The 25,590-nt window shown below is 36.4% G+C and overlaps 1 protein-coding gene across 1 annotated transcript; it reads left to right on the forward strand.

Moving 5' to 3' along the window:
- Positions 1-19,039: 19,039 nt before the first annotated feature.
- Positions 19,040-25,363, forward strand: KCTD18 (potassium channel tetramerization domain containing 18; the record flags this gene model as incomplete). Its single annotated transcript, XM_082001789.1, has 6 exons — positions 19,040-19,196; positions 20,462-20,673; positions 21,591-21,784; positions 22,935-23,029; positions 23,479-23,581; positions 24,832-25,363. The coding sequence occupies 6 exons, from the start codon at positions 19,040-19,042 to the stop codon at positions 25,361-25,363; spliced, it is 1,293 nt and encodes a 430-aa protein (XP_081857915.1).
- Positions 25,364-25,590: the final 227 nt, after the last annotated feature.

Genomic DNA, 25,590 nt, shown 5'->3' on the forward strand with positions numbered 1-25,590 from the left:
GAACTAATAACATCTACTCCTGGAGTAAGGAATTCCTCAGCGTAACTGCATAGTGTGTGAAGAACCACCTTCTATAACCAAAAGTTAACTTACTTGTATCTCATTAAAAATGAGCTATGACTATCTTGGTTGCAAAACAAACCTGAACCTTAGACGATGTAATCTGTAAAACTTGTGTGAGCTGTGAGCTACAGCCTGCAACTGGCAGCATCTACAATTTCACATAATGCCAGGAAAGAGTTTGTCAGCTGACAGTGCATTACGGAATGCAGAAGTGATTCATGAGAGTCCAGAGGGGAAGCAGTACAAAAAACTGATAGCTGAATGGTATGATGCAGTTGTGTTAGTCGTCATACTAGCACCCTCTCGGTTGGAAACTCAAGGTGTTGCTTTGTCTGGATCCTATTTACTATTGAATTTCTATCGCAGTGCAATTTTCTTTCTGGCTGTCTCTGGCACATACTCTGGACATTAGATTTCTCTCTACTATTCCTCAAAATGAGAATTCCTCATTCCAATTTCAGTACCATTCTGTCAAACCCAAAAGTCAACTATAAAAAAGGGGGCTGTCTCCACATTTTTCAGTAGATTTATCAAAATTTCAGATGCCTGTGTCTGTTCGAACCAGCACTGAGAAATGGTTCTACTCATGGTAAATATGAAAAACTCACAATAAAATTCCCAAAGGTGATTTATTTTTAATTCATATTAAAACGTACACTTTTCTTACAAATTAAGAAGTGCTGCAAACCCTTTGAACAGATTGTACGTTACTGACCAGAAATGCAAAACACAAAAATGGAGCCTAACCTGTATTTGCCTTCCTTGGTAAAGTATTCTGTGTTGCTTGTATAGGGGCTGCTTTCCAGGAAATTCCACTTTAGAAGACCTTTACTAATCAAAGAACAATAAGCACTCTATACTGCTAAACATAAATATATATATATTAAAAATTGTACCCATTTTGGAAGTATTGTTCGTAAAGGCAATTCTCTTGTCTTCTTCAAATAAATTTTGCTTTACTTTTAAAAGTTCTTTTATTTTTTACTTTATAGACTGGGGAATCCAGAAATTGTGTATCTGTAAACTGATCCCCACGCCTTAATTTGCTGTAAATAAAAGAAATAAAAGACATCATGTACTAATATCACCAAGCACCTATGTAACCATAATTGCAATAATTATGTAATTATAATAACAATTCCAAATGGTAAACACTCTCAATGAAAGCTTGATACACTAAAGAATATAAATATGTATGAAATAGCAAGGCATAGATAACTACTGTTTTCCAAAATAATGCTAACAATACTAGTCTTTCTATGTGGCCTGTATCATATTAATATGTGAGTAACCGTAACTTATTCCTATAAGACAAAACTAAAAAATTATTTAAATCAAAAGCTTAACAGCGTCCATTCAGGACAGTATATTTAAAATATAAATAGGAAAAAGTAATCTAAAGTCTTGAGTGACATCCACTTTTTTTTTTAATTAGTTACTGTCTCTCTCCAGAAATACAGAACCTTATTGTGGTGTAAAAGAGGAGAATGTGTCAATATCATAATATTACAGCATTTTAGCATCCAATTCAATTCATAAAAGAAAAATGTAACTCTAATCCCTTTGCAATTCTTTTACAAGCTATCTGGCATAATTATTTCTGAAGAGCCAGTGGTAAAGTGAAAAGGCACTTCCTACATTACTTTTAGCTCCTATTTGTCCCCAGTCTCATTGCTTCAATTCATTGTTTGCTTACTTACAGAGGTAAACAAAAATACTTTTATTTTTGTGCTAATTTTTTCAGTTTGTGGATTTATTTTCTTCTACCACAGTTTTACCAGAAGACATACTCGTTTTACATCTTTGTCATAAAGTAAGTTGCTATAATCCCTTCACTCTCAGCACTATTACAGGGAAATCTTGATACTATCTTTCTCTCATGAACATGCATGTTACTAATACACACACAACACAGCGTAATTTTTTCTTAAATTAATATCCTACTTAAAAAAAACCCAAACAAACCAAACAAAAAAACCCCAACAACTTTGTGGCAAAAAACTCTCAGAATATCTTCAGAAATAATCAACTTAAAGGTCCATTGGGATTTAGATCTATTTACATAAGTGCAAATAGACTAGTTTTCTTAATGGAAGTTTGGCTTTAAAATCCTCTTTTAAATTTCAATAGTTACTACACAATTTATGTCTTGCCTTTTAACAACCTCAGAAGTCCTGTGCCACTAAAGTTGCCAAGAACACTGAGAGGTAATTAACTATCAAATTACCATATCTTAAACTCAAATAACTTCTTATGTTTGATACAGCTAGTTAAAGCAAAATGACTGAATTATATAATATTAATGCATAAATTATCTTTCCACTTGACAATATTACAAGGACGTTATTATGGTATAAGTTTACATTTAAATATAACATTTACAATTATCCACCTCTAAGGGGTTTATATCATGACAAACATTAAGGATCCACCATTATTCACTACTAGTATAAAATGTTATATGCTATATTTAAATTTTGAGACTTGAATACTGTTGGTGTCTCACTTTGGCACTTGGAAATCCTGCCACACGAACAGGAAATGTTTTATATCAACACTGAAGTATTGATTTGTGAAAGACATAGGTCAACTGTTTATTTGGGGGGTTTAATAGTCGATCTTTACTGGGGATAGTTACATACTTCAAAAACCAAACAAAACCCCTAATTTAAGTATACCTACCGGTTTAGATTGGGTTCTTTGTAGCAAATAGTAGCTCTTCCTCGTCTAGCTGGTACTGCTGAGTTTTCTTCTAAAGTTTTGGGGGATTTAAGTACAGAAGTGTGAGATTGTATACTAGTATTTGTCAGATCTTCCAAAGCCTTTCTCCCTGTAAACACAGTAGTTTATATGCCTCATTTTAAATATTTTCTGAATCATTAGTAAACTTTCAATTCATAATTATTTTTAATTAGCATTTCTTAATTCAGGTATTTTGGTTACTGCTCCTACTCTAAAGATGCTCAGCAAAAAATGGGATAGATGATCAAAGAAAATGCCACTACAGCAGCTTTCAGCCTACCCAAATTTGGAGCTGTTTGAGGTCTGCCATGGTTCTTGGGACATTTTAAGAAAGGCCTGTAAGCACTGCAGTTTGCAGGTAGCTGTTTAAGGCTTCTGAGAGTTATTGCATTTAAAAAAGTAAAACTGCACACAGCTCATGGCATTGAGTACAGCAGGAGGGCATACATGTATAATCTGAAGATTCAACCTGTACAAGAGTTCTCTAGTACTTCATTTTCCAACTTTATGACTGCTCTTTGGGCATAGGTGCATAAAATGAGCATAGCAAGCTGACTAAGTGAGCCTCCTTATCTTCAAAACTGTACACTACCAAATTATTTACAATGTCTCATATTTCGGACCACTGACTATGTTCAAGAGGAATACTCCATAAAAAAAATAACCAGCTTTGGAAGAAGAAGAACTATTTGTGTCAGCTTTCTGTAATCCTTTAAGATCAATTCAGAATGCCAGACTGAACAATCAATATTTAATTGGGAGATGAATATTTTGATAACTTGGGAGAAATATTGAAATTATTATTTAGCCCACATTTCAAAATATTCAAAACCATTTATAGATCACAGTTTCTGAAAAGCACCAAGATTTAATGCAGACAGCAATCCAAGATGAAATAAATAATCTTAATCTGTAAGAGTGTACATTCCTCACCAATACAGGTCAAGTTTTAGATTTACTGCATGCAGATGAGAACATTTGGAACATAGCTTTCCAAGGAACTGAATTTAAAACTCTATCTTCACTTCTTGAGTTTGAACACTTTACCTTAAATCCTCTGTAGCAGCAAATGGATGCTACTGATCTCACAGAGGAAATTCATACCTTGATGATTTTTTTGTTGTGCCTATCTTGAGACTAATAAATTATATCAGGGTACATTTACATAGCTGTCAAAAAAGTGAAGATTTTCTTTATTATAGCACCTGAACGCCTTGTATAGTCTAGCATACACACTATTGACTGATGGTCAGACTGATAGTGCTGAATTACTATTGCCCTGTAGTAGAATTCTGTGCTGAGATCAAGTAAAATATCTCAGTGGGTAAGTGATAATTTCATCAATAGTCTTCTGAAATGTGTTAAGCGGAGACATAAAGTCAGAGGTTCTTCACTGGATTTCTGCTAACTTTACTTCTAAGTATGCTTGCAGGAAGTCCCTCCTGATTTATGAAAGCAAAAGAAAAAGCACTGTTTTTTGAAGGAGTTCATTAGGGAAGAGCAATGCCCATTTGGTTTAAACGAGAGGGCGCTCAGACCATGAAAAACCTCCCAAGTCTGTCTGCCTCACAAATCAATCTTGATTTGTACTAGTTTTAAAGTGAAAGTAAACTGTTATTCTGAGCTTTTCCTAAAGCTTAAGGTTAGTCATTACAGGAGACTTTCAAGGTACATTTCTAAGTACAACTCAAGGTAGTGATCAGAAGAGCTGGCATCACCAGAAAGAATGGCATTTCCTTGCTTTCTTTTAATTCAAGATACAGAGTTGGATGTAGGATGAAAAATGAACTGGGTTTTTATACTATGCTTAAATGGATGAAGATCAAATTATTAGCTTGCTTTTTAAGTCAGTAGTCTATGATACTGCTGATCACAACGGTTGTGATTTTATTATTCTATTAATATAATTTTATTAGCTTTAATTTATCATTAATGCTAATAAAATTATGGGATCCTTTTTCTACCTTCCAAAGAAGGAATTAAAGATGAGAAGATGCAACTGCAAATTACCAGGACTAATACCTTGCATGATGGTCTAATTCTGCCAGATTCTGTAGTCATGTAAAATAGGAGATTTTTTTGGCCAATGTGTCCTAGCATGCAAATGAAGCCAAGACAGTATTTGCTTGATAGTTTGGGATTCAAACTATTAAATTGACCTAAGAAACTGTCTAAGTGGTACATTCTCAGAGACAATGTAAGTAAACAGAAACCTGTTGAGAATAAATATGTTTACAAAACAGGCCCCTCATGGTAGGATACTTCAAAGCTACATTTTAAAGCATATTTACACTCTAGCATAGACATTGTTAGTCATATATTCCTTTACAGTAATTTCATTGTATGATAGAAGAATCAAATCCTATCTTCCAGACTACACTAAAGTTTGATTATTTTCTTAACTTAATGTATCTTACTTAAAAAAGAGGTTGTCACATGAAAGTTTGCTCATGAGTAGGTTCTAGAGAAAACCTGCCCAAAGTACTTTTTTTAGATCTCTGAATTCCTGTTGAATCGCAGTGTTTCTAAAGAAATAAAAATGAAATCTTTAAGTCCAGCTATGTTCTCCATTTATGAAGGGAACAGTGTAGTTTACTCTTATTTCCCTTGCATAAAAGCTCAAGCCATTGTACCTTTCCTATCCCAAACTTTCTGAATTCCATCATATTCTTTGAAAACTGAATACATGCTCCAACTATAATTGCTCCTCAAGAATGTAGACTACTTATATCTGCCCAACTAGATCTCATCTTGGAAAATATTGAAAAGTAACAAGGATATTAGTTATCGTGATTAAAAAAGATATTGTGACTGATACATGTTATTGAATATGAACAATGTTAGTGATTTTCAGTCTTACCTCTTTCCACTCCTCTTTTATCCACTCTAAGCAAGCAGTAGGAGTGGGATAGTGTTAAGAAAAGATACCTTAGCACTATTTCAGGCACTACCTAATTCAAAATGCCATTTTTAACTTCACCCATACACTTACCATGACAAGGTGCCAGAGTCTTTTTGAAGGTCTCTTCTGAAATATGATCCAGTTTTTCCTCCACTTTTCCAGCATCCAGTGCTTTATTATGATAATTTTCCCCACAGATATCAGAGTTTTTCAGTACAGACAAGTTCATGGAAGCATTGTGGTTATCAACAGCTGGGAGCTCCACATTGGAAAGACTTTCCTGGAAAAAGCTACTTACATTTGATGGCATATTCTTAGAATATTCGACAGGTAAGAATTTTAAATTTTCTGATTTTTGAACTGTAGTCTTCAACTTGCTCATAAAGGAATCCATCTCATGAGGGACTTCCTGGTCACACAAAATATTCTGCCTGCCCTGATCAATATTTCTGAAGTAATTTTTTTCTGGTCTGGTCTCAGTAATATCAGAACAAAACCTCTGTTTGCACTTTACCTGATTATCAGAATTACTAATGTGAGGGGTTTTATGTGCCACTGATGAGGAATCTACTTTCTTTAACATATTAGCATCATCATCAATTTGTTCTTCATCTTGTGGGGTATTCATAGCTACACCACTCTGAGTAACTAAAGCTACTTTCATTTGCTGAGTTTCAGTTACTTTATTTCCACGAACAGCCTCTGCATCCTTATTTTTTAATTCTTCATTTTTACAAAGTGAGAACTGCGTAAGATTTTCTTTTGGTATTATATATGCTTTCTGGCTAGCCTTTCCCAATGTATGTTTTAATCTCCCTGGTGAAAAATGGCTACTCTTTTGGTCTACTTTCTGAGTAATTTTATGAATGCTGTCACTTTCAGTTTCTCCACTTTGTCTGTAACTACTTTTTTTGTTGTATTTTCTCTTTGTAATATTCTTCTCTTCTTGTTTTCTCTTGTCATGTTGGTGTACCTCTGTTTGAGACTTTTTTGAAATATATTCTCCACACTGCCCATTTTCCTCTTTACAGTATTTTGATGTGTTCATTTTAGAAGGGTTTTGAAATTTTTTCCTGTTTATTTTGGGTCTGCTGTGTTTCTCATTTGTATGCAGAAAGTCCCACTGCAAAGGCAATATATTAGAAGTGTTATCTTGGAATGGTAATTTTTCAGCACAACAGACTTCTGGTGGGATCTTGTTAACCGATGAGTTGGAGCCTGCTTTCTGTATTTTGCTTTCCATGTCTTCATGCATTTCTGAGAAAGTTTCTTTATTTGTCTCCTGTTTTCTCAGACTCATTAAGTTAACCTGGTATGTCCTCCTAGTATCTCTAGCTTTACTTGGACAATTTTGTGCTTGATAATATTTGCTGGTATTTAGCAAACTCTGTTTCCCCACAGAATTTCCTGTAGGTAGCTGTTCTGTCTCACTTTGGAATAGTTGAGCTGGTGAGTCAGTAGTGTTTGAAACTTCACTATTGTCAGCCCTAGAGTGCCTTTCTTCTGCACACAAATTTGAACTGCCTTCAGTCTTGGTTTTAATTTTCTCTTTATCCTTCTTAGAATATTTTACTTTCCTGAAATTTCCTAATACTTTATCAGAATTGGCATTACTATTTTTATTTTGGTGTAATTTCTCTTTGTCTTTTGCTGTAACTGTGAGTAGTTCACCTGCGTCACTGGAGGTCAACTCCATATCAGTATCATAAACAGTTTCTTCAGGCTTCGTCTTGTCAGTAAAAAGCAGCGTCCTAAAATCTATCTTACTTTCATTGCTATATTTAAGAGGTGAAGGAATATTGCAAGACGAGTCACTTGAACTTCCCTGCAAATTCACGTCATTGGCATTGCTGCTGCTGCTGATACTTTGACGAGGCAGCTTATTTGACCTACATATTTTATGAAAATCCTTTATATTAGGTTGAGTTTTTGATTTGTGAAGTACTGCATGTTTCTTTCTTTCAGCCACATTTCCACAGAATGGCAATGAATTATCATTATATTGTTTTGTAAGCTCCTCAGATTGTCTTAAAGATTCTGTATTTTTGACATGAGTCAGGAAGGCACTATTGCAAGTTAGTTCTGTGCATAATTGATTTTCTGCAAAGAGAAAAGTTTCAGCAGCTTGGGGAAAGAAAGAATAGAGCATAGTTATCAGAATAAGACAGATTACTGAAAGTTGGACCAGAAGCATGGAAAATTACAAACTGCTTTTTTTTTTTTTAACTGAGTACACACATTCTGTGGTTGGTCCTTAAAAATTTAGTTAACTAGAACTAATTTGATATTTTACCAAAGTTGAACTTCTGAAATTGGGTATAGATAAAAATGTATTTTTCTATAACTACTTCAGTTATTATTTGGTTATCTTATCAAAGTTTTATTCTGATCACATTAATTTTGTTACATTTCATCTGTGCTATTTCAATGAACATTATTCTACAAGTGACCTACACTTACAGATAAGTATTCTATTTTTTAATAGTTTATTACAGCTTAGGAATCTTACTATACCTTCCATATTGCACATCAAGTAATGAATTATTAAATACTAATTCTCAGGTGGCTCTGAAAAATAAATCACCTGTACAGAAATACATCATACCTTTTAAAACTATGTTTTTGTCAATGGTTGTTTCCACTGGGTCTATTTCAATTAATTTTTGATTACGTGTACCAGAAGGCAATGATAATGCAAACCTGACTTGATCTGAATGCATTTCCTTTGACAAAATAGTGGTACACTTATAAGAATTTGGTATTTCACACACAGAACGTCTATCTTGCTGTTTTGTGTTAGCTGTTGCAATTAAAGGAAGCTTCACTGGCAATTCTACAGACCTGAAAAGAGGAAATTTTACTGTGAATATTTTTATTACATTTTATGCCATAACATTCAGTTGTTTAAAACAGTCCCTTAATAATGTATAAAAGCAGAAAACAAGAACTCGGGTATGAAATCTGGTTCTATCTTAGGGGCAAATGTATTTTTCATGACAGAATCCTGCTTCATGTTGGTGAGATCCCATGAGGAAAGAAGCAAGTTATTCAAACACAAGTTCTCTCTCTCTCCCTCTCTCTCTTCCCCCCCCCCCCCGCCCCCAAGATTAGTTGTAAAAATGATCCACAGACACTTACCAACTTCCACATTTCATATAAGCACCTACCTAGCTGACTGACTTTTGAACTGGTCATCAGTAGGGCTACTTGGAGCAGCTGACAGAGGAACAGAACTCTGAAGATTCTTTCAAAAGAACAGGGGGGAAGTAGAAACAGTTGAATATCATCTTATGTTTTAAGTATCAGAAATATCCCCAGGAAAAAAAATAATTAATTGGAAAAAATAGAAGTACAGATGAAAGGTGCATGATATTCAAAGACACACAATAATTTTAAAGAAAAATATTTCGTAGCAAAACTTACCAAAATCTGTAACCTACTTGCATCCCAAAGCAATGTATCCACTTTCTAAATGTAGATATAACTAATGCAAAGTGCATTATACATATAGAAGCACAGAGCAACACTAAGCAACTGTTCAGAACAGACAATAAAAATAGTATTTTATTAAATTAACTGTAATTTTGCCATGACACAAGGACTAACATGAACTATGTTTTCTGGTAAAGTTTCCACATGCAAGATATTTACTGGAACACTAAGCAGAGAAGCCAAGTAGCTCGCTCATTGGTGAAGAATACCACAGACTGAAGTACTATGCTTCTTCATTTTTTTAACCACATGACTTCATCAAGGCTAACTGATATTTAAGTTTCAGATACTTTGTAAACAAATTAAATCCTAAATTTTTAGTGCAAGCAACAGCAAAATTTAATTGATTTCACTAGACTAGGGTTTCAAGGTTTAAGGAATTGGGGTAAATGTTTTAAAATGCATATATGATTTCAACATTGCACTCATTTAGATGCTTTGAAAATATTATCCTGGAAAATTAGTTCAATATCGTAATAGATCAAAAAACATCTTACCTCAGAAAGACTGCTTATTTCTATTGCAGTTAAGAGGTTATAATTCAAAAATGCTTCTATTTCTATAAGAGTTTTATTCTGCATGTAAAAGAAAAAGTAATTTAAAAAATAAATTTTAAATGACTGCTGGCTTAAGAAAAGATAGGATATGAAGGTGAATCTACATTTGGGGTACGTTTTTTTTTGTTTTGGTTTGTTTTTTTCCACTCAATTGAGCAGAAACTGATTTTTAATTCCATCTCAATACCTATAAATAAAGGTGAAGCTGATGTTAAAATAGCTATGGCTAGACATATACACTGATGGACAAACTAGTAAGTAAAAAAAAAATCCCATGAAAGAAAAATCAAACCTGAGTACTATGCTATCAGATGATATAACTTCACAAATCTGAGATGTATATTTTAAATCACCATTTTAAGAAGCAATATTAAGTTTCCAAAAAAGATAAAAGCTTGGTTTAGCTTATCTAAGTTTAAATTATATTATTTGCAGCATACCAAACAGTTTAGTTTTTGACGAAGCAAGATATTATGAAGCTGCAACTTTTCTACTTCCTTCTGAAGAAAAATCTTCTCATTCTTTAGCTTCCGAGAATTTTCTTTTTCCACACTCAAAGCCACAGCTAATGCTTTATTATTTTGTTTTAAAGATACTTTAAACATAGATGAGTTACCTAAAGGAGACAAAATCATATTATTTTCAACAGCTTCAATTCTAGGCCCTCTTTGCATGAACTATCACTATGTAACAACATTTTTATCTGTAGGTTTTGTTGGAACAATAGCAAAGCCTAACACTTTCTAATATGAAGTTGTTTCTGTGGGTTGTCATTCTGATGACTACTCTGTCAGCTTCATGTTCAAGTTTATTTCATGCATGGATTCTGCTCTAGGCTGGATTTTATATAGATGGTTTCACAGGTATAAAAATGTTTCCAAATTTCTAAAAAAAAAAAAAAAAAAATTACAAATTAAAAAGTTCAAACATTTTGAGCATGAATGTGAGTTTTGACAACAGAAAGAAAAAAGCTTTAGATTAGAAATATGGCTTCCACTGGCCTAATGAAAACCTGCCTACTCACATCTGTTACAGAATGTTTTAGGAACTCCTTTTCTTTCCCCAGTGACACTGCATATTACCAAGATGATTTTTTTTGGCCTCACATTCATAGTATACACAGAACTAACTTGAACTCAAGGCAGAGACAAGTCTGACCATACTCTTTTATAGTACAAAAAGGAGGAAGGTTATCTTGAAATCTGCTCCAGCTACGTCTCTTCATGGTCTTATGTTGTTACTTCTGTGATCGGTAATCCAAAATTTGCAAGGCCTTATTTCTTTGCTTTGGGAAACAGGCAAAAACAATGGAACCTTGTTAATCCAAATATTATACTTTGAAATTACTATTCAGCTTAGGGAATTATTTGTATTACTGCAATGTGGAGATTTCTAAAGGACATGTAATATTATTAATCTGTACTGTTTCTTTTTCACAAATTAGCATTTTTGACATAAAGCTACAGTAAGTTCAAATATATATACAAACAACAACAAAAAAGCATAAATATACACACATATAAACAACAAAAATTCTTGCTGCACCGATCACAGAAAGAGAAGCAGGAGTCAACATTCACTTAACCATGCTGATGGAATTACAGCGCTTTGAAACAGCGATATTTCACTACATGTATAGGTTCCCTACCTTTTGCAGATCTGAGATGTTCCATAGTGTTGTTTTTGTCAGAGCCAGCAACAAAACCCAACCATCTGCCATGACAAATCTATGTTTGAATTTAATCCTGACTTACTGGCAAAACAAAGTACCTTCCGGCAAGTGATTAAATCAGCAGATTAATATTTGTAGTTTTCCTTGATTCAGTAAATGACTCAATGAAGATTTTTATATAAATCCTATTTTGCAAATGGGAATACTAGGTATATTACTATAGCAACTATATTTTCAAAGGTCATTGATTTTACTCATTTTGGTACCTCAGTTTTTAGATGCCCCAAATGGACGCAGACACGGATGTTAGAAATGCACTTGAGTACACTCTTAAAAAACACTGACATGCCAAAAAACAAGCACTGGAAATACTCAGAGGGTTAAATAAACAACTTACAATCACGTGTTTTAACTTTCAGACTCTCCTAAAATTCTCAACATACAGCATTAATCTTTCTAACAGGCAGCAATTCAGCAAATCACATTAAATATAAGTATTTATATGATGACTTGTATAAAAATATGATGACTTCAATATATGAAGTCATATATTATATGACTTCCTTTTGAAGTAATACATTCTAAGTACAGCAGATGGCTTCAGTTTTATTATAACAGGACTTACTGATTAATTTAGTTTTGATTTTAGATGCTAACGAAGCATTCCATTTTGCAACTAGTAATGTTCCATTCCTCCTCTTCATATGTCCTTTAACAGCCTCCGAGGTGAAAATGGTAGGTGATTTAGCACTTGCTTGTTTATTCTTCATCAAAATGTACCTGTACATTGTCAAGGGGAATGCCTGAATACTACATGATCTTTCTCACACTTTTAAAAATCAAGTTGCTCTATCTCTTATCGGGACTTGTTATGTCTGAAGTTGAGAAAGTTGCTTCAGGCTTTACCCTTGTTCAGTTAATTCAAAGAGGTTAACAAATCGTTCCTTGGGACTTATGTCCCTATCAGAGAGCGGCAAAATATTTAACTAAAAACATGAAAACTAAAAGGATCACAGGTTTTTGATCTTGTGCACTCCCTCAGGTTATCTACCCAAGTTTACACTTAAAAAGGAAAAAACCCAAGGTTCTATCACTTCACAATATGGCCTTTTGCTTTGTCAGGACAAATTTTAAATTGGAGAATTTAAATAAACCGCATTATAAATGCGACGAATTTAAATAAAGAACGAGAGAGACCGGCCCGCAAGCACAGGTAGAACAGGGAGTGGTGTCCCAGCAAACCGCTTCCAGGAGGCAAGTCCCGCCGCCGCCCGGCCCTCGGGTCTCCCGTCCTCACAGGAGAGAGGCAGCGCGCGCTCGCTGCCGCCTCGCCCGAGGGGCCGCCAACGGCCGCTGGGCCGAGCCGCTCGCGCGCCCCCATCGGCACGCCTCGCGGCTGGCGGGCGCGCGGCGGCGCTGGGAGGGCAGGCCCGGGCAGGGCTGCCGGCAAGCAGCCCCGCGCCCGGGGCCAGGCGCGCGCCACCTTACGCCGCCAAACTGAGCCGCGCCCGCCTTTGGTACTGTTAGGAGTTGTTCACAATTAAGTCACTGGATGACATCGGAATAAAACGAGACACGGCAGCAAGAAAAGAGGACAAACTTACTGGAGAATCAACAACGCTTTGTGCTTCGTAATTCAAAGGTAAAACGCATAGCCAAGGCCCTAACCGTTGGGTGCAAACCGTATCTGCTGCTGGATTTATACCATGACCAACATCCATACTGCTGCATCTTTTTTGATGCTCAGTTGATAAGGAACGGCATTACGGCAGTTTTGTCATGTACATGCAAAAGCAACCACGTTAAAATAGTTCACACGTGTGCTTACATACGGCCACAGACGTTTCTTTTCAGAAATGGGATATGCACAAGTCGTTAACCTTTAATCCAGGGTTCCAGCTCTTTAGTGACATTCCTGGGTGTCAGGAAGGGAAGGAGGAGGGGGTAATGAAGGAGTAAAGGAGTTAAAAAAAAAAAAAAAAAAGTAAAAGGTAAAACGAAAGAGTGGGATGCGTGTAACCTTTCAACTATGTGTCTTTGCAAAACCATTTTAAATACCAACCATTAATAATGCTAAAATTAAAAAAAAAATGTATAACCACTTAGCATCAATCCTAATACACTGTGAGAAACTGTAGATGTTCCACCTGGCTGTCAGAGATTTTTAGGAAGAGTTTGAGGTACTCTGCTTTCTGTTTAAGGAGTTCCTTTAGGTTAAAAGGAGAAATCCATTTAATTCCTTCTCAGTGGAAAGTTAAATTTCTTTTTGGCTGATCTTTAGCTATTAGTAATAGATAAAATAACAAATAATTAATAGACAGTCATCAAGACTGTTATGAAAACAAAAATGATAAATTTAAAAAACCATAGATTATAGCAAGCATGCATGCTGCCTGCATACTTACTGACTTGTAAGGGTAGGAGTCTCTGATGTCCAAATTTGAGCAAGCTCACTTTTAGTTTGGTTTTGGTAATATTAAGATTGGGAATTGCAAGGAATTATTTTAGTCTAATAAAATGCTTTTCCCCAAAATTTGTTCTGAGCCCAATAGCCCTTGTTCTTTAACGCTACCTTCACATACATTCGCTTTCACTGGCGACATATGCCCAGTCCTACCATTAGTTCAGGTGGACATTTGTTCCTAAATTTGATCCAGGAATCAGTAAATTTATAGCAATCAGTTTTGTGAAAATCTTGAGAGCGCTAATGTTTTAATTTATTTGAAGATTTACAGAGGTGTGGAAAGTTGAAATAAAAACCACCACTAGGTTCCGTAATGCAGTAATCATCATGAAAATATTACCTTTCTGTGTGCTAACATCACAATATGCTAAAAAGTAAATAAAAGGAATCGCACAGTAAAGTATCAGTGGCATTATTTAGAAATGTATCTTTATGAACTTACTATTTTCATAATCTGCTGCAAACAGCATCTGCAGAGTCTCTCTTTTCTACCTTTTCTTCACTTGTGTGTGATATATGGCACAATTTCTCAATGTGGCCCTGAAGCTGCAAAACCATAAACTTCTACGCAATCCTCTTAAAATACAGATTTGATCCAGCACGGCTATATGTCTTTTGTACATTTCCCCTTACAAGGCAATGTGGAAGTGACTGTAGCCACTGTAAAACTCTGGCCAAATAAGAGAGCAAATAACCTTATGTAATTTAAAAAATAGAAAACCAATCAAATAAAACTTACGTCCTTATCCTTTCCAGAAGGCAGTGTTTTCCTCCAGATCCAATCATGAGTTTTAATTTCCTCCAGTTTTACAACAGTTCCAAGTCCTGAAGGGGTAATCAGCAGTTTGCTTCCATTTAATGTTTATGTCACTACTGCAGGCAATAAATTTAAAACAAAACATCAAGTATTGCATTTCCACCTGTGGTCATACTTTCCTTTACACTCCACTGAGGAACTCCCACACTGTAACATTTCACACGTAAAAATCCCCAGTTAATTGCCAGCTGCTCAAAGTGGGCAAGAGCTTAAAGCACTGCCAAGTTTCACAGCCTATATATCTTATATATATATTAAGAACAAAATTCTGGTTTTCAACTATTTGGGATCCTATGACTGGTCTTTAAACTGAATAAAAATGAGAGGGAGTGAGGGAAATACAAACAGACATGTTGTAAAAGCCCTAACCATGTGGAAAGTGTTGTGAAATTGAATTTGTGTCTTAATAGGTACTTGCAAATCCATCTCTCAGAAAAATCTTGGTTGAGAAATTAATCCCATAGGGTCTAGTAAAGTGTGAGCTATGGCTAAAGCACTTCTGGTGGGTAGATGATGTAAAGCAGATTCTCCTGTGGATTCTCTGATGTCCAACAAGATTTGAGCTCATGCTATATTTTTTTCTGAAATTACAGTATTAAGAACATGTCTTCCTCTAATCACACCCTTTCTTGCACCAGCTTAATGAAAATTCATTTCTTAATGCCTCGTCTCCTCTGTCAAATTTGACTGAAATTAGTAAATTGAAACACAAATACAGAGGATGAGTGTGAAGCCTGGCTTCCTTTGGAAACTAGTGAGAAACAAACCAACGCCCTGTGTTCATTTCCCAGGAACATGTGTCTCAAAAGGCAGTTTGCTTGTGCAGGTTGGTTACGCTGCATGCTTCTATACCAAGTACATGTGTATGAAGCTTGAATAGTAATGATATTTCACATGGTTAAATCAGAGCTCCAAAACTTACCTATTGCACTGTTTGCGTGTGGGTGTGCATATACATATACATATATTGACTGAAACCATGTATGTTGTTCTGGTCTCCCAGTGCAGAAATACATGAAGGAACATTGTTCAGACTTCTGAGGCAAAACCAAGGCAGCTTAAAGGAGAAAACAAGCATGGAAAGCTGCAGCTTCATTAAGTGAACGTTTTAGAGTGAGAAAGACTGGAAGTTAAACTTAAGGTATATTGTAATATTTGACAATGACCACATTGCTATGTATGAAATATTCCCGGTGAGTAAGGGACAACACACATTATATCCTTACTAAAGATACAGTTAAAGCAGACACCATTATTTCACAAAAAATAATCTATTATACTTATTTTATAGGAAGTCCAACATCCATGAGTTATCAGTCTCTACTGCATTCAGTAATGTAATACTTGGTACTTATGTGCTTATTTAATAAATTAGATATCAAGCATCAAATACCTGGCTTCTGGGTACGTTCTTAGCCAAGAAATGTTCAGAGAGCAGGAAAGCCATGGTGCTTGGCATGCCATTTCCTCTCTTTGCTGCAACTGTAGCATGCTTAGTTGCTAACAAAAATGAAACATGTGAAGTATTTACTGTAGCCTTAACTGCCATTCTAAATGCAAATTGGCATTAAATAAAAAGCAGTGAGTTCTAAGCTGTAAGTAAGCGCTCAGAGTTACACAATTTCAAAGAGAATTTATTAGCTCTTTACTAGGACCAGATGCAAGATGATTTAGGTTGCTCTTTCCTTTAATGTCCTTCACTTGACTGAAGGGAAGTACAAATTACATGTCTATGGTCCTAAACAGTAACTGACAGTAACACAGCAGCCTATGAATATTTAGGTATTCTCAAAATCAAAATGGAGTAACAGACCAGAATACAGCAAGCCATGCAGTTAGAACTGTGGCTTGCTCTGTGGTTGTTACATATCCTTTGATTTGACCTTTTAGCAAGTGAACTTGGGACTGACATTTTGAAGACATCAAATATGGTAAATAAAGGGAAATGGTGAGTAAAAAAGTCAGTATGGTACCAGATGAAAATCAATAGAAACTGTAGATATAACTGAGTTAAATTGCTAAGGTAAATACAGAGAAACTATTTAGATACAATATAGGCACATTTCTTATACGTGTGGTGTACAGTTAAATAACTAGATTTTTACTGGACTTCAGAGAGCAATTAAAATATATTGTTGACATTTGGGATTTAGATATCTCTTAGCATATTTTCTAAGCATATAATCAGCTTATTACCTGAGAAAGTTTGCAAAAATGTGGAGTTTGGCCCTGTTAACTCTTGCACACAACTACTAGTTATTTGGCAGTTGTATCCATAGGGATAGATTCTTACTGTATGTTATGGCAAAGAAGAAATTCTTCCATATTTGTTTACAAAGTTAAATGGGAACTAGACATGCCATTTTTTTTTTAATATGGCTGCATCTTAGAACCATTTTTCATGTGTATGGAAATTTTTCATAATGATACGGAGACAAAAGCATAATGAGAATATTTTTTTTTCGCCTTTCCATTGTTTATACATGTGTTTTGGTGAGCACGTGACTCTACGTCAGACATAAGCAATTCCTTTTAATAGGACAGCTTCTGCATCTTGCCTGCATTCATCCATGCATTAATGCATTAATAGTTTGCTCTAAAAAAATGCATGCAAGTCTGGAGCAGAAACCCCATGTATTTCACAGGCAAGCAACAGGCAGGCAAATTAAAAGCTATGATGCCTGCCTTCATGTGTACTAGCTAGAGCTAAACAGACTGCTGCTGGCACACAAGCTAGCAAGCTGGCCTGCTCAAAAGGACAAGCAGTCATGTCGAAGTAGGCCAGAGAACACTGCTAATTTTTTCTGCGCTTGCCCCCCACTTCAACTGAAGCAGACCAGTCCATCTTAAGGCTCAGAGCATGTACCACCAGCACGCTTGTGAAAGCACCTGCCTCAGTGCCGCAGCTCGGGACACGCAGCCCATCTTGGGCTAGCCAGAAAGGCTCCAAGGCCAGTGCGAAGCACAAGAGGAGCACTGCGGGTTAGAAGAATAGCTCAAGCTGCCATAGTATTGAGCCTACAGAAAAAGCAACTGAATCAAACCCACTTTGAGTAAACGCTTGTAGTCAAAAAAAAGGAAAAAGAGAAATTATTAGGAAAGGTTTCTGCCTTACAGAGTAGCCGAGATTACCGTGGGTCAGCCTCATTTCTGAGGACGCAGATACCAAAGCCGCGCCCGAGGGACCCCCTCCGGGCAAAGCGGGGGAGGCAGGGCCAGCAGAGCCATGGGGGTCCCCACAGCCGGCTGACCCCCATACCCGCAGGTAGGGCAGCCCGGGTGGCCGGCGGTGCCCCCAGGGAGGGAGACGGGCACGCGAGCTGCCCCTCTCCTGTCCCCGCTCGGCTCCGGCCCGGCCCTTCCTGCCGCCCGGCCGCCATTTTGCGGAGCCGAGACGGCCCCTCACAGGCCCTGCCCGCTCCACGCCCGGCGAGCGGCCTTGCCGCAGGAGGCGGCGGCGCAGGTAACGCGGGATGGCGGCGGGACCCCCTGCCCGCGGGCGGGGAGCTGAGCCGTTCTCCCCGGGTGGCTCCCGGAGGGATGAGGTGGGCTTCCCCCTCTTTTGACGGAGCAGCGCCCCACGAACGGGAGGGAGCGCCCGGCCCACCGTGGGGGTGGCTGCCCCGCGGGCTGCGAGTTGATGGGTTAAGTCTGGGGAAACAATAGCAGGTGCCCGGGCGAAGGGCGCATGCTGGAGTTGGGAACCCCTCAAAGGGCGTGCTCTAAACCCCCCCCACCCCCCCTAACGTTCTGAAGATTTTCTTCTGCTTCTTGTGCCAATTTTTTCTGCCCAGACGTGTGCCCCCTCCTGCAGGGAGCTCAAGGCAGGTGCAAGTAGGAGTACTTATTGGCAATGGGGCATTAATGATGTGACAGCTTCAACAACTAGTTAAAGCAGCCCTAATTAAAGATCACATTTTAAAGAAGCCAAGCTGTTATTAGTACAAAATTACTGCATTTTTAGTGTTGTGAGCTATAATCAAAGCAAGATTTCCCCGAACGTCGTTCCAGTGCTCTGCTCACAGATGCTGATCACAGAATTCTGCTTACCTGTTTGTCTCAAAAAAGTAACCTCTGTATTTCCTAGCAAAGTAAAATGCCATCGTTTTTAAGAGTAAAGTTGTATAATATTTGGCTGTTTGCACTAATGTGTCTCCAGAGCTGTTTTCAAAGCAGATTTACAGTATCATGTAACAAACAGGTAAGACCTGAGCTAACGCTTAGGTCTTGAATATAACATAGTCAGTCTTAACTGGCATTAGATTTACTTTTATTTGTATCTACTACAGGTTTGAATAGCTCGTAAATAACATCATCATTTGCAAATGCAATGGAAGAGGGCAAAACTGAAGATGCCCAGGGTATTCTCCGACTTAATGTGCGAGGATGTTTATACACAGCCAGGCGCGAGTCTTTGTGCCGCTTTAAGGATTCAATGCTAGCTTCGATGTTTAGCGGACGCTTTCCTCTAAAAGTGGATGAATCAGGTAAGTATGTTCAAGCTGTAAATACAATGTTCTGATCAGGGAGCTCTATGGCAAATATATACTTTTATATATATTTATGCATTTTATAGTATATCTCATTTCCCAATCTGCTGAGCATCAGTTGGCTTCTGTAAAGCATCTGTTGGCTTCTTTAATTCCAGGCAGTAAAACAGTTATGCATGCATGAATTTATACTTAGGAGTAATTAATCTGAATCCCACAAGACTACTCATGTTTGAAAACATACCTGTTCATACAGTGCTTAGCCCTGCCTTTTCGCAGTCCAAACTGTGGCTTTGGAATGTACTTCTTCAGTATGAATAATAAAATAGATAAAATTGAAGTTGGCAGAGTATTTGGCATTTAGCTTGGATCCTGTTTATGACCCCTGATATTCTCCAGAGGTGTCTCGCTCTCTTTGTTCATTACATAAGGAGATTTGTGTCTAATCGTTGTTTCAGAATACTTCATTCTCGGTAAAGACTGCATTTTCACCACCATGGCTAGGTATGAAAGTTTGAATAAAACTATTCATGGGTCAAATTTCACACCTGTTTGTGACTTTGAAATCCTGCCAAAGTATGTCCAGTTTAAAGATATGATGGATGGAGAATAGTAACTCCTTGTTGTACACTTTTGACTGTTTAAAATATCTGAAATGTTTAACATTTTTATGGGCAGGGCTTTGCTACCATCTTTCAGTTGCAGTAAACAGGCGTTTAGTTAGTTTCCGTAGCGGTCCTTGAGCCTAGCAGGCAAAGGAGAGAAAAAGAAACAAAAATATACTCTAAAACTTGAGCAATATTCAGGGAAGGTTAGACTAGATGTGTACTGGAGCTGATGCTACTTCTAACTCTTTTAAATTACCTAGATGCAAAATTGAAAAAAATCTCTGCAATAAGTGAAAAGATATGTATCTGCAGTTAGAATTGGAAATGCATCTAGAATTAGATTTTAGCATTTTAAGTGGAGTCCAGTACAGCTGAGGTTGTATGTTGGCATTGTCCTGTGCAGATGAGGAATTTCACTCAAATTGCAAAGAATTGTTTACTGCACTAAGAATTTTATCTTCAAATAACAAATATTCCAGGGAAACAAAATAGTAGTTTTGAAAGAATAGAGACAGTATACTTACTCCTCCTAAGTAAGTAAAACTAGTACTGAAGTTCTATATAAAGGCTTTACTTGATGATTTGGTAGAATGTGACAAGTCTGTCTTCGCTTGCTGGAAGCAGTATTTTAAATCATTTTATTTATGTTTTCAGGAGCATGTCTAATTGATCGAGATGGAAACCTGTTTAAATATCTTTTGGATTATCTTCATGGTGAAGTTCGGATTCCTGAAGATGAAAAACTTCGAACTGCACTGCAGGAGGAAGCAGATTATTTTGGCATCCCGTATCCATATAGTCTGTCTGACCATTTGGCCAATGAAATGGAGACATATTCTTTAAGGTCAAATATAGAGCTTAAAAAGGTCTTGACATTTCTCACATTTTTAAAGATGTACTCTCTAATCCACACCATTCGTTAGCATCAGGTACTAAAAGTACAGTATATGCAAGTTAGTACTTTTTAGTCACCATGTTAAATCACCAGTAAATTCAGAGCTTTAGGTTAAGAAATCCTAGAGTTGATAATGCAGCCATAGAGTTAAGGACATCAGCTTTTCCCATCAGTGCAATACAGCAGCAGTTTAAATTTGACTCCATTTTACATGCAAGTCTGCTGTAAAACTTGCATGGTAGGAATGACATTGTTTAGTTCCCTATACGGCTTCAAATTTTACTTGAGATAAGATTTGATCCCTTCAGGATGTTTGGGTGGGTTTTTTTTCAGTTTTACAAATTCATCCTAAAACTCGAAAGATAAAATGTACTTTGCCATTTTTTTTAGAACAAGAAAAGAGAAAAGAAAATTAATATATTACTTAAAATCCTAAGGTTTGTCTATTTTAGAATATTGTAACTTAAAAGCTAATTCTAATTGACCAACTGGAAATTAACTCATATTACCAGGTATGGCTGTGTTAGTCCTGACAGTCATCTATGTTCTCTTGGTATGCTCTTGTTCCATATATTTCACATTCTCCCATATTAATTTCCTTTTCAAAAGCACAAAAGATTTCCAGGCCTTTCAGTTTTTCTTCATATTAGGGATTTGCCATGCCTTCAAGTATTTCTGTTGCCTTTCTGTGAATTTCTCCTAGTTTTACAAGATTCTCTGTTAACATCAGATAAGAAATACTGCACACATTATTCTAGATAAACTACATCCTTGATTTACTTAGAGCTCCCTAGTACAGTTAAGAAAACTGAAATATTAAAACATATTCAACTAAAAAGATTCTATTCTTATTAATATTCTGTATTTTGTGTTTTATGTTTTTTCCAGGCTTTGTTAGATTTCTGCGATTCTTATGATTTAGTTTGTACCAAGCCTACAGTTTGGGTCCTGCACTATCTCAATACTTCTGGAGCAAGCTGTGAAAGTAAAATTATTGGTGTGTATGCCACAAGAGCTGATGGCACAGATGCAATTAATAAGGAGCTAGGAACGAAAATTCATAGTAGAAGCATTTACAAAAGGTAAGATGACTGTCAAACACATGAACGCACGATGAAGTGAGAATCAATGCTCACATATCATAATAATACCTGAGTAGTATTATATGTAGCATAATCTAGCCTTATTGTACTATAAATCTGTGGAAGGAATTGGATTCTTTCTAGCTTTGAAAACAGCTGGCTAATACAATGGTCACATTAAACAACAACAATAACAAGATAAAAATTGAGCATGGAGTACAAGAATTTGAGAGTCCACAAAAGGTGTCTAGCATGCAATTGCTGTACGTTCTCATTATAATGTTTTACTTGCTATTTTTAAAATGTCTCAAGCATTTAAAATTACTTTCTAATTTAGGACGATATTTACACCAAATACAGTGAATGAATCCCTGCCCAGAAAAAGTTCCAGAAATATCCACAGAGTTGGTTGTGATTCATGCAATTCTATTTTGCGGTGTTCCAAGACAGCTGAAAGAAATATTTAACATTGCAAAGAACTGAAGATTAAAGGAAATGGTTTTAATTCTTTAAAGGACATGTACATCTCTACTACACTATTAATGTATTTTTATGACAGTAATTATAAGTTATTGGTAGACCTGTACTTCTGAGTGTCTGGAAGCAATTTATCTTCCTCTTGGTCCTACAGTGCAGTGTCGGAAGTGTACTTCACTGTGTAGCTTTTGAAACGTGATTAAGATAGAGCTTTTGATGTTTCATCATCTTTATAATTAAGATGCTTATTTTCCTAAATTTAGGCTGGGAACATTAATATTTATTCCAAGAGTATTTGGACACACAGTATCAAGTACCTGTCCTCTTACTGTGTTTTCCCTTTCAATAAACAACAGATTTAGAAGAATAGATTTCACACCATTAATTGTGTAATTATTCTTTTATGAACATCTGTTCTTTCATGAATGCCCATTTTTAGCAATAGGTGCCAGTAGGTGCACAGGCATGCAGATCATAGGAGGATGGGTATTTAGAACCTCCTAAACAAATGAAAATGAAATTTAAGTAACATTTTGTACTTTACAAAATATTTACTATTAAGTCCCTACAGTTAGGATTTGATAAAAAGAATGACACGTTTCATCAGTGTTACATTTTTAAGGACTTAGCTAGATTTATCACATAACTGTTACCTTTAAAACAATATTTCTAGAGAAGCTGGAAATAACGTCCAATACATCTGGAGCTATTACTCAGTAGCTGAGTTGAAAAAGATGATGGATGCTTTCGATTCCTGGGAAGGGAGAGGTAGAGTATTACTTTTTTTCTTTTATTTCAGTAGTACTATTTTTTTAACAGAAAAATAAGAAAAATATTTGCCAATTAACTATAATAAAAACTCTGCATACATTTTCACTCATTCAGTAAGTATCATGTTCTAACATACCCCATAGTAGTGGCTATTTGAGAAAAAAAAAAAAAAAGAATATTAAGGGGTGTTCCAACAAGGTGAGATGAGTTGGCATAAATAGATGTAGCGAGAGCCACCACATGCAAGGGGTGATATCCTGCTAGCATTGGGCATTCTGGTGGAAGCCCTAGAAGCATGTTGGCTGTAAGCAACCTTCATGTCAGCATCGTTTCAAAGCTGAAATTCTACATAATAAAATACGTGCATTCATTTAGTCAGGTGTGTATACACATAATACTCACTATGTTCTCTCAGCTCATCAATACAATGTCCATTTGAAATGCAGGTGTCAGCTACTGGAGAGTTCCTCAGGAACTGATTGAATGTTGGACTCTTGAAGAACGCCCTTTGAATGGGAGTTTGCATCATATGGATCCAGTTCATAAAAGGTATGCTGATTTGCATAGGTGGCTTAAAGCAAAATTACAGCGCAGTCTTTTTTTAAAAAATAATTTCAGATTCTTTGAATAGCTGTGAATGTTGAATTTTCTGGGTTTTCTATTTACATTTTTATAAAATGTCTTATAATCAGGGAGCTTCATTGTAGAACTGAACTTGCTAGAAACAAATTACCTTTTTAGGTTGCTGGAACTGTTTTATTCTACTTCTTTAGCCTTTAAAACATCACTTTAAATTGGGAAGGAGTAACTTAAAAAAGTAGAGAGCAATATTAGTTAAATGGACTGTTAAAAAGAAATTTAACTTAAGTTTTTAAAAAGTTAACTTGTTTTCACATATGTGACATGCCTTCTTTTTAGAAGGAAGTTCTATAGGATTTCTTCTTTGCAGTTTCACAGTGATACTTTTAACTACACCTCCATTCTCAGTACACTACCTAAAAGCAGCCTTTGCAGGTGCAGCTACACAGCTGATCTGAGCCACCTTACAGCCACTTTGCTGCTAGACAGGAGAGGAGGAAGCTGTTTTAGTTTGACCTGGATTTCTGTGGCATCATTTGTTATTTCCTTGAGGAATTAAATTCTTCTAGGTATCTGTCCATTTTTCCTTGCCAGCACTACAAAACAGCATTTGCATAGTACTTTAAAACAGACTTTGGTGTCTACTTGTACCAATTAGAGTTGCCATGAGACTCCATAGGCTTTCTTACATAGGTTCTTTTTTTTTTTTTTAACATTTTGTCTTGAAAGAGTATCCATAATCATTTGTATTGAAAAGAAATGAGGGAGGGAGAAATAAGGAATATCTTTCTTCTTCTTTTCTCGGTTACATAGTGTGGAACTCTACATTTTGTGTTTATGTGCAGTTGGGTCTTACATTTTTGTAGATAACAAACCACATCAGATTAGTACTGAGTGATTTTGTATGTGATGGAATCTGTAGTATTTTAATATTTTCTTTCTGTAATTCCTCCAGCCTTCTTTCTCACTGATTTTCACTTAGGAGTTCGTGCACCACATCTCTTACAATTTTTAATGTGTAATACTACTTACACAGGTAGGCGAGATTGATGTTACTATTCATATAAAGGCAAGCCTGATTGCAGTTGAGAACCGCAAAAATTAAAAGAATTTCAGATTTGTGCATGGCTGTTGCAGATTATCTATTTTGTAATTATGTTATAAAAAGAACAATTTATGTACATAGCTTGTTTCTTTAATTGAAGTTCTTTGTTTTACAGACGATTAATCGACTTTACTGAAGAGGATACTTTACTGCGTAAAGCAGGTCCCAAGCCAATTAGATTCTCAGGTCCCTCAACAAGTACACATATCAAAGTCAAGAATTCAGCATCATTAAAGGTACCTCCTTGCAATGCTTCGTGTTCGGCAGTGACCCTGAAACGACCCAATCCTGAAAGTTTGATGCTGCACAAAGTAGCTCCTGAAACTGTATCCACAACATGCATTCCAGTGCCCAGCAATTCCCAGGCACCCTGGGGAAGGCAGAGTGCTGACAATGGGACACCATGTCAAATGACGTTCAAGATCGCAGTGTCTAGGAAGCCCATGAGCAACCGTGTAGTAAAGTTGAAGCGAACTCCACTTTTTCTTGTGACACCATCTCAGCCATCTTCTTCTGTGTCCAGTAAAACAAGTGAACAGGACTGTGCTGCTGTTGAATTTCCTACTACTTCCATGGTACTAAATAAGAAAGAACCAGCTGCATTAGCAGAGAGTACTAAGCTTAAGAATGACAAAGTGGATGGATAATGTTTGACTCAGCGTGATAGACTGGATAGCTTTGCATAATCTGGTCAATGAATAGATCATCACCTCGTGGTAATTTATTCAAAGATTTGAGAGAAAATCATAATGAAAAAGTTAAAACAATTTCTCCCTATGCTTTTTATTAAGTAAGTACTAAAGCGTGTTTTCTGCTTTATTTCTAAATATTTTTTATATGTTGGGGAGGAAGAAAAATGGATTAAAAAAACCCC

The sequence above is a fragment of the Phaethon aethereus genome, assembly GCF_964289735.1.
Source record: "Phaethon aethereus genome assembly, chromosome: 6".
Classification (NCBI taxonomy): domain Eukaryota; kingdom Metazoa; phylum Chordata; class Aves; order Phaethontiformes; family Phaethontidae; genus Phaethon; species Phaethon aethereus.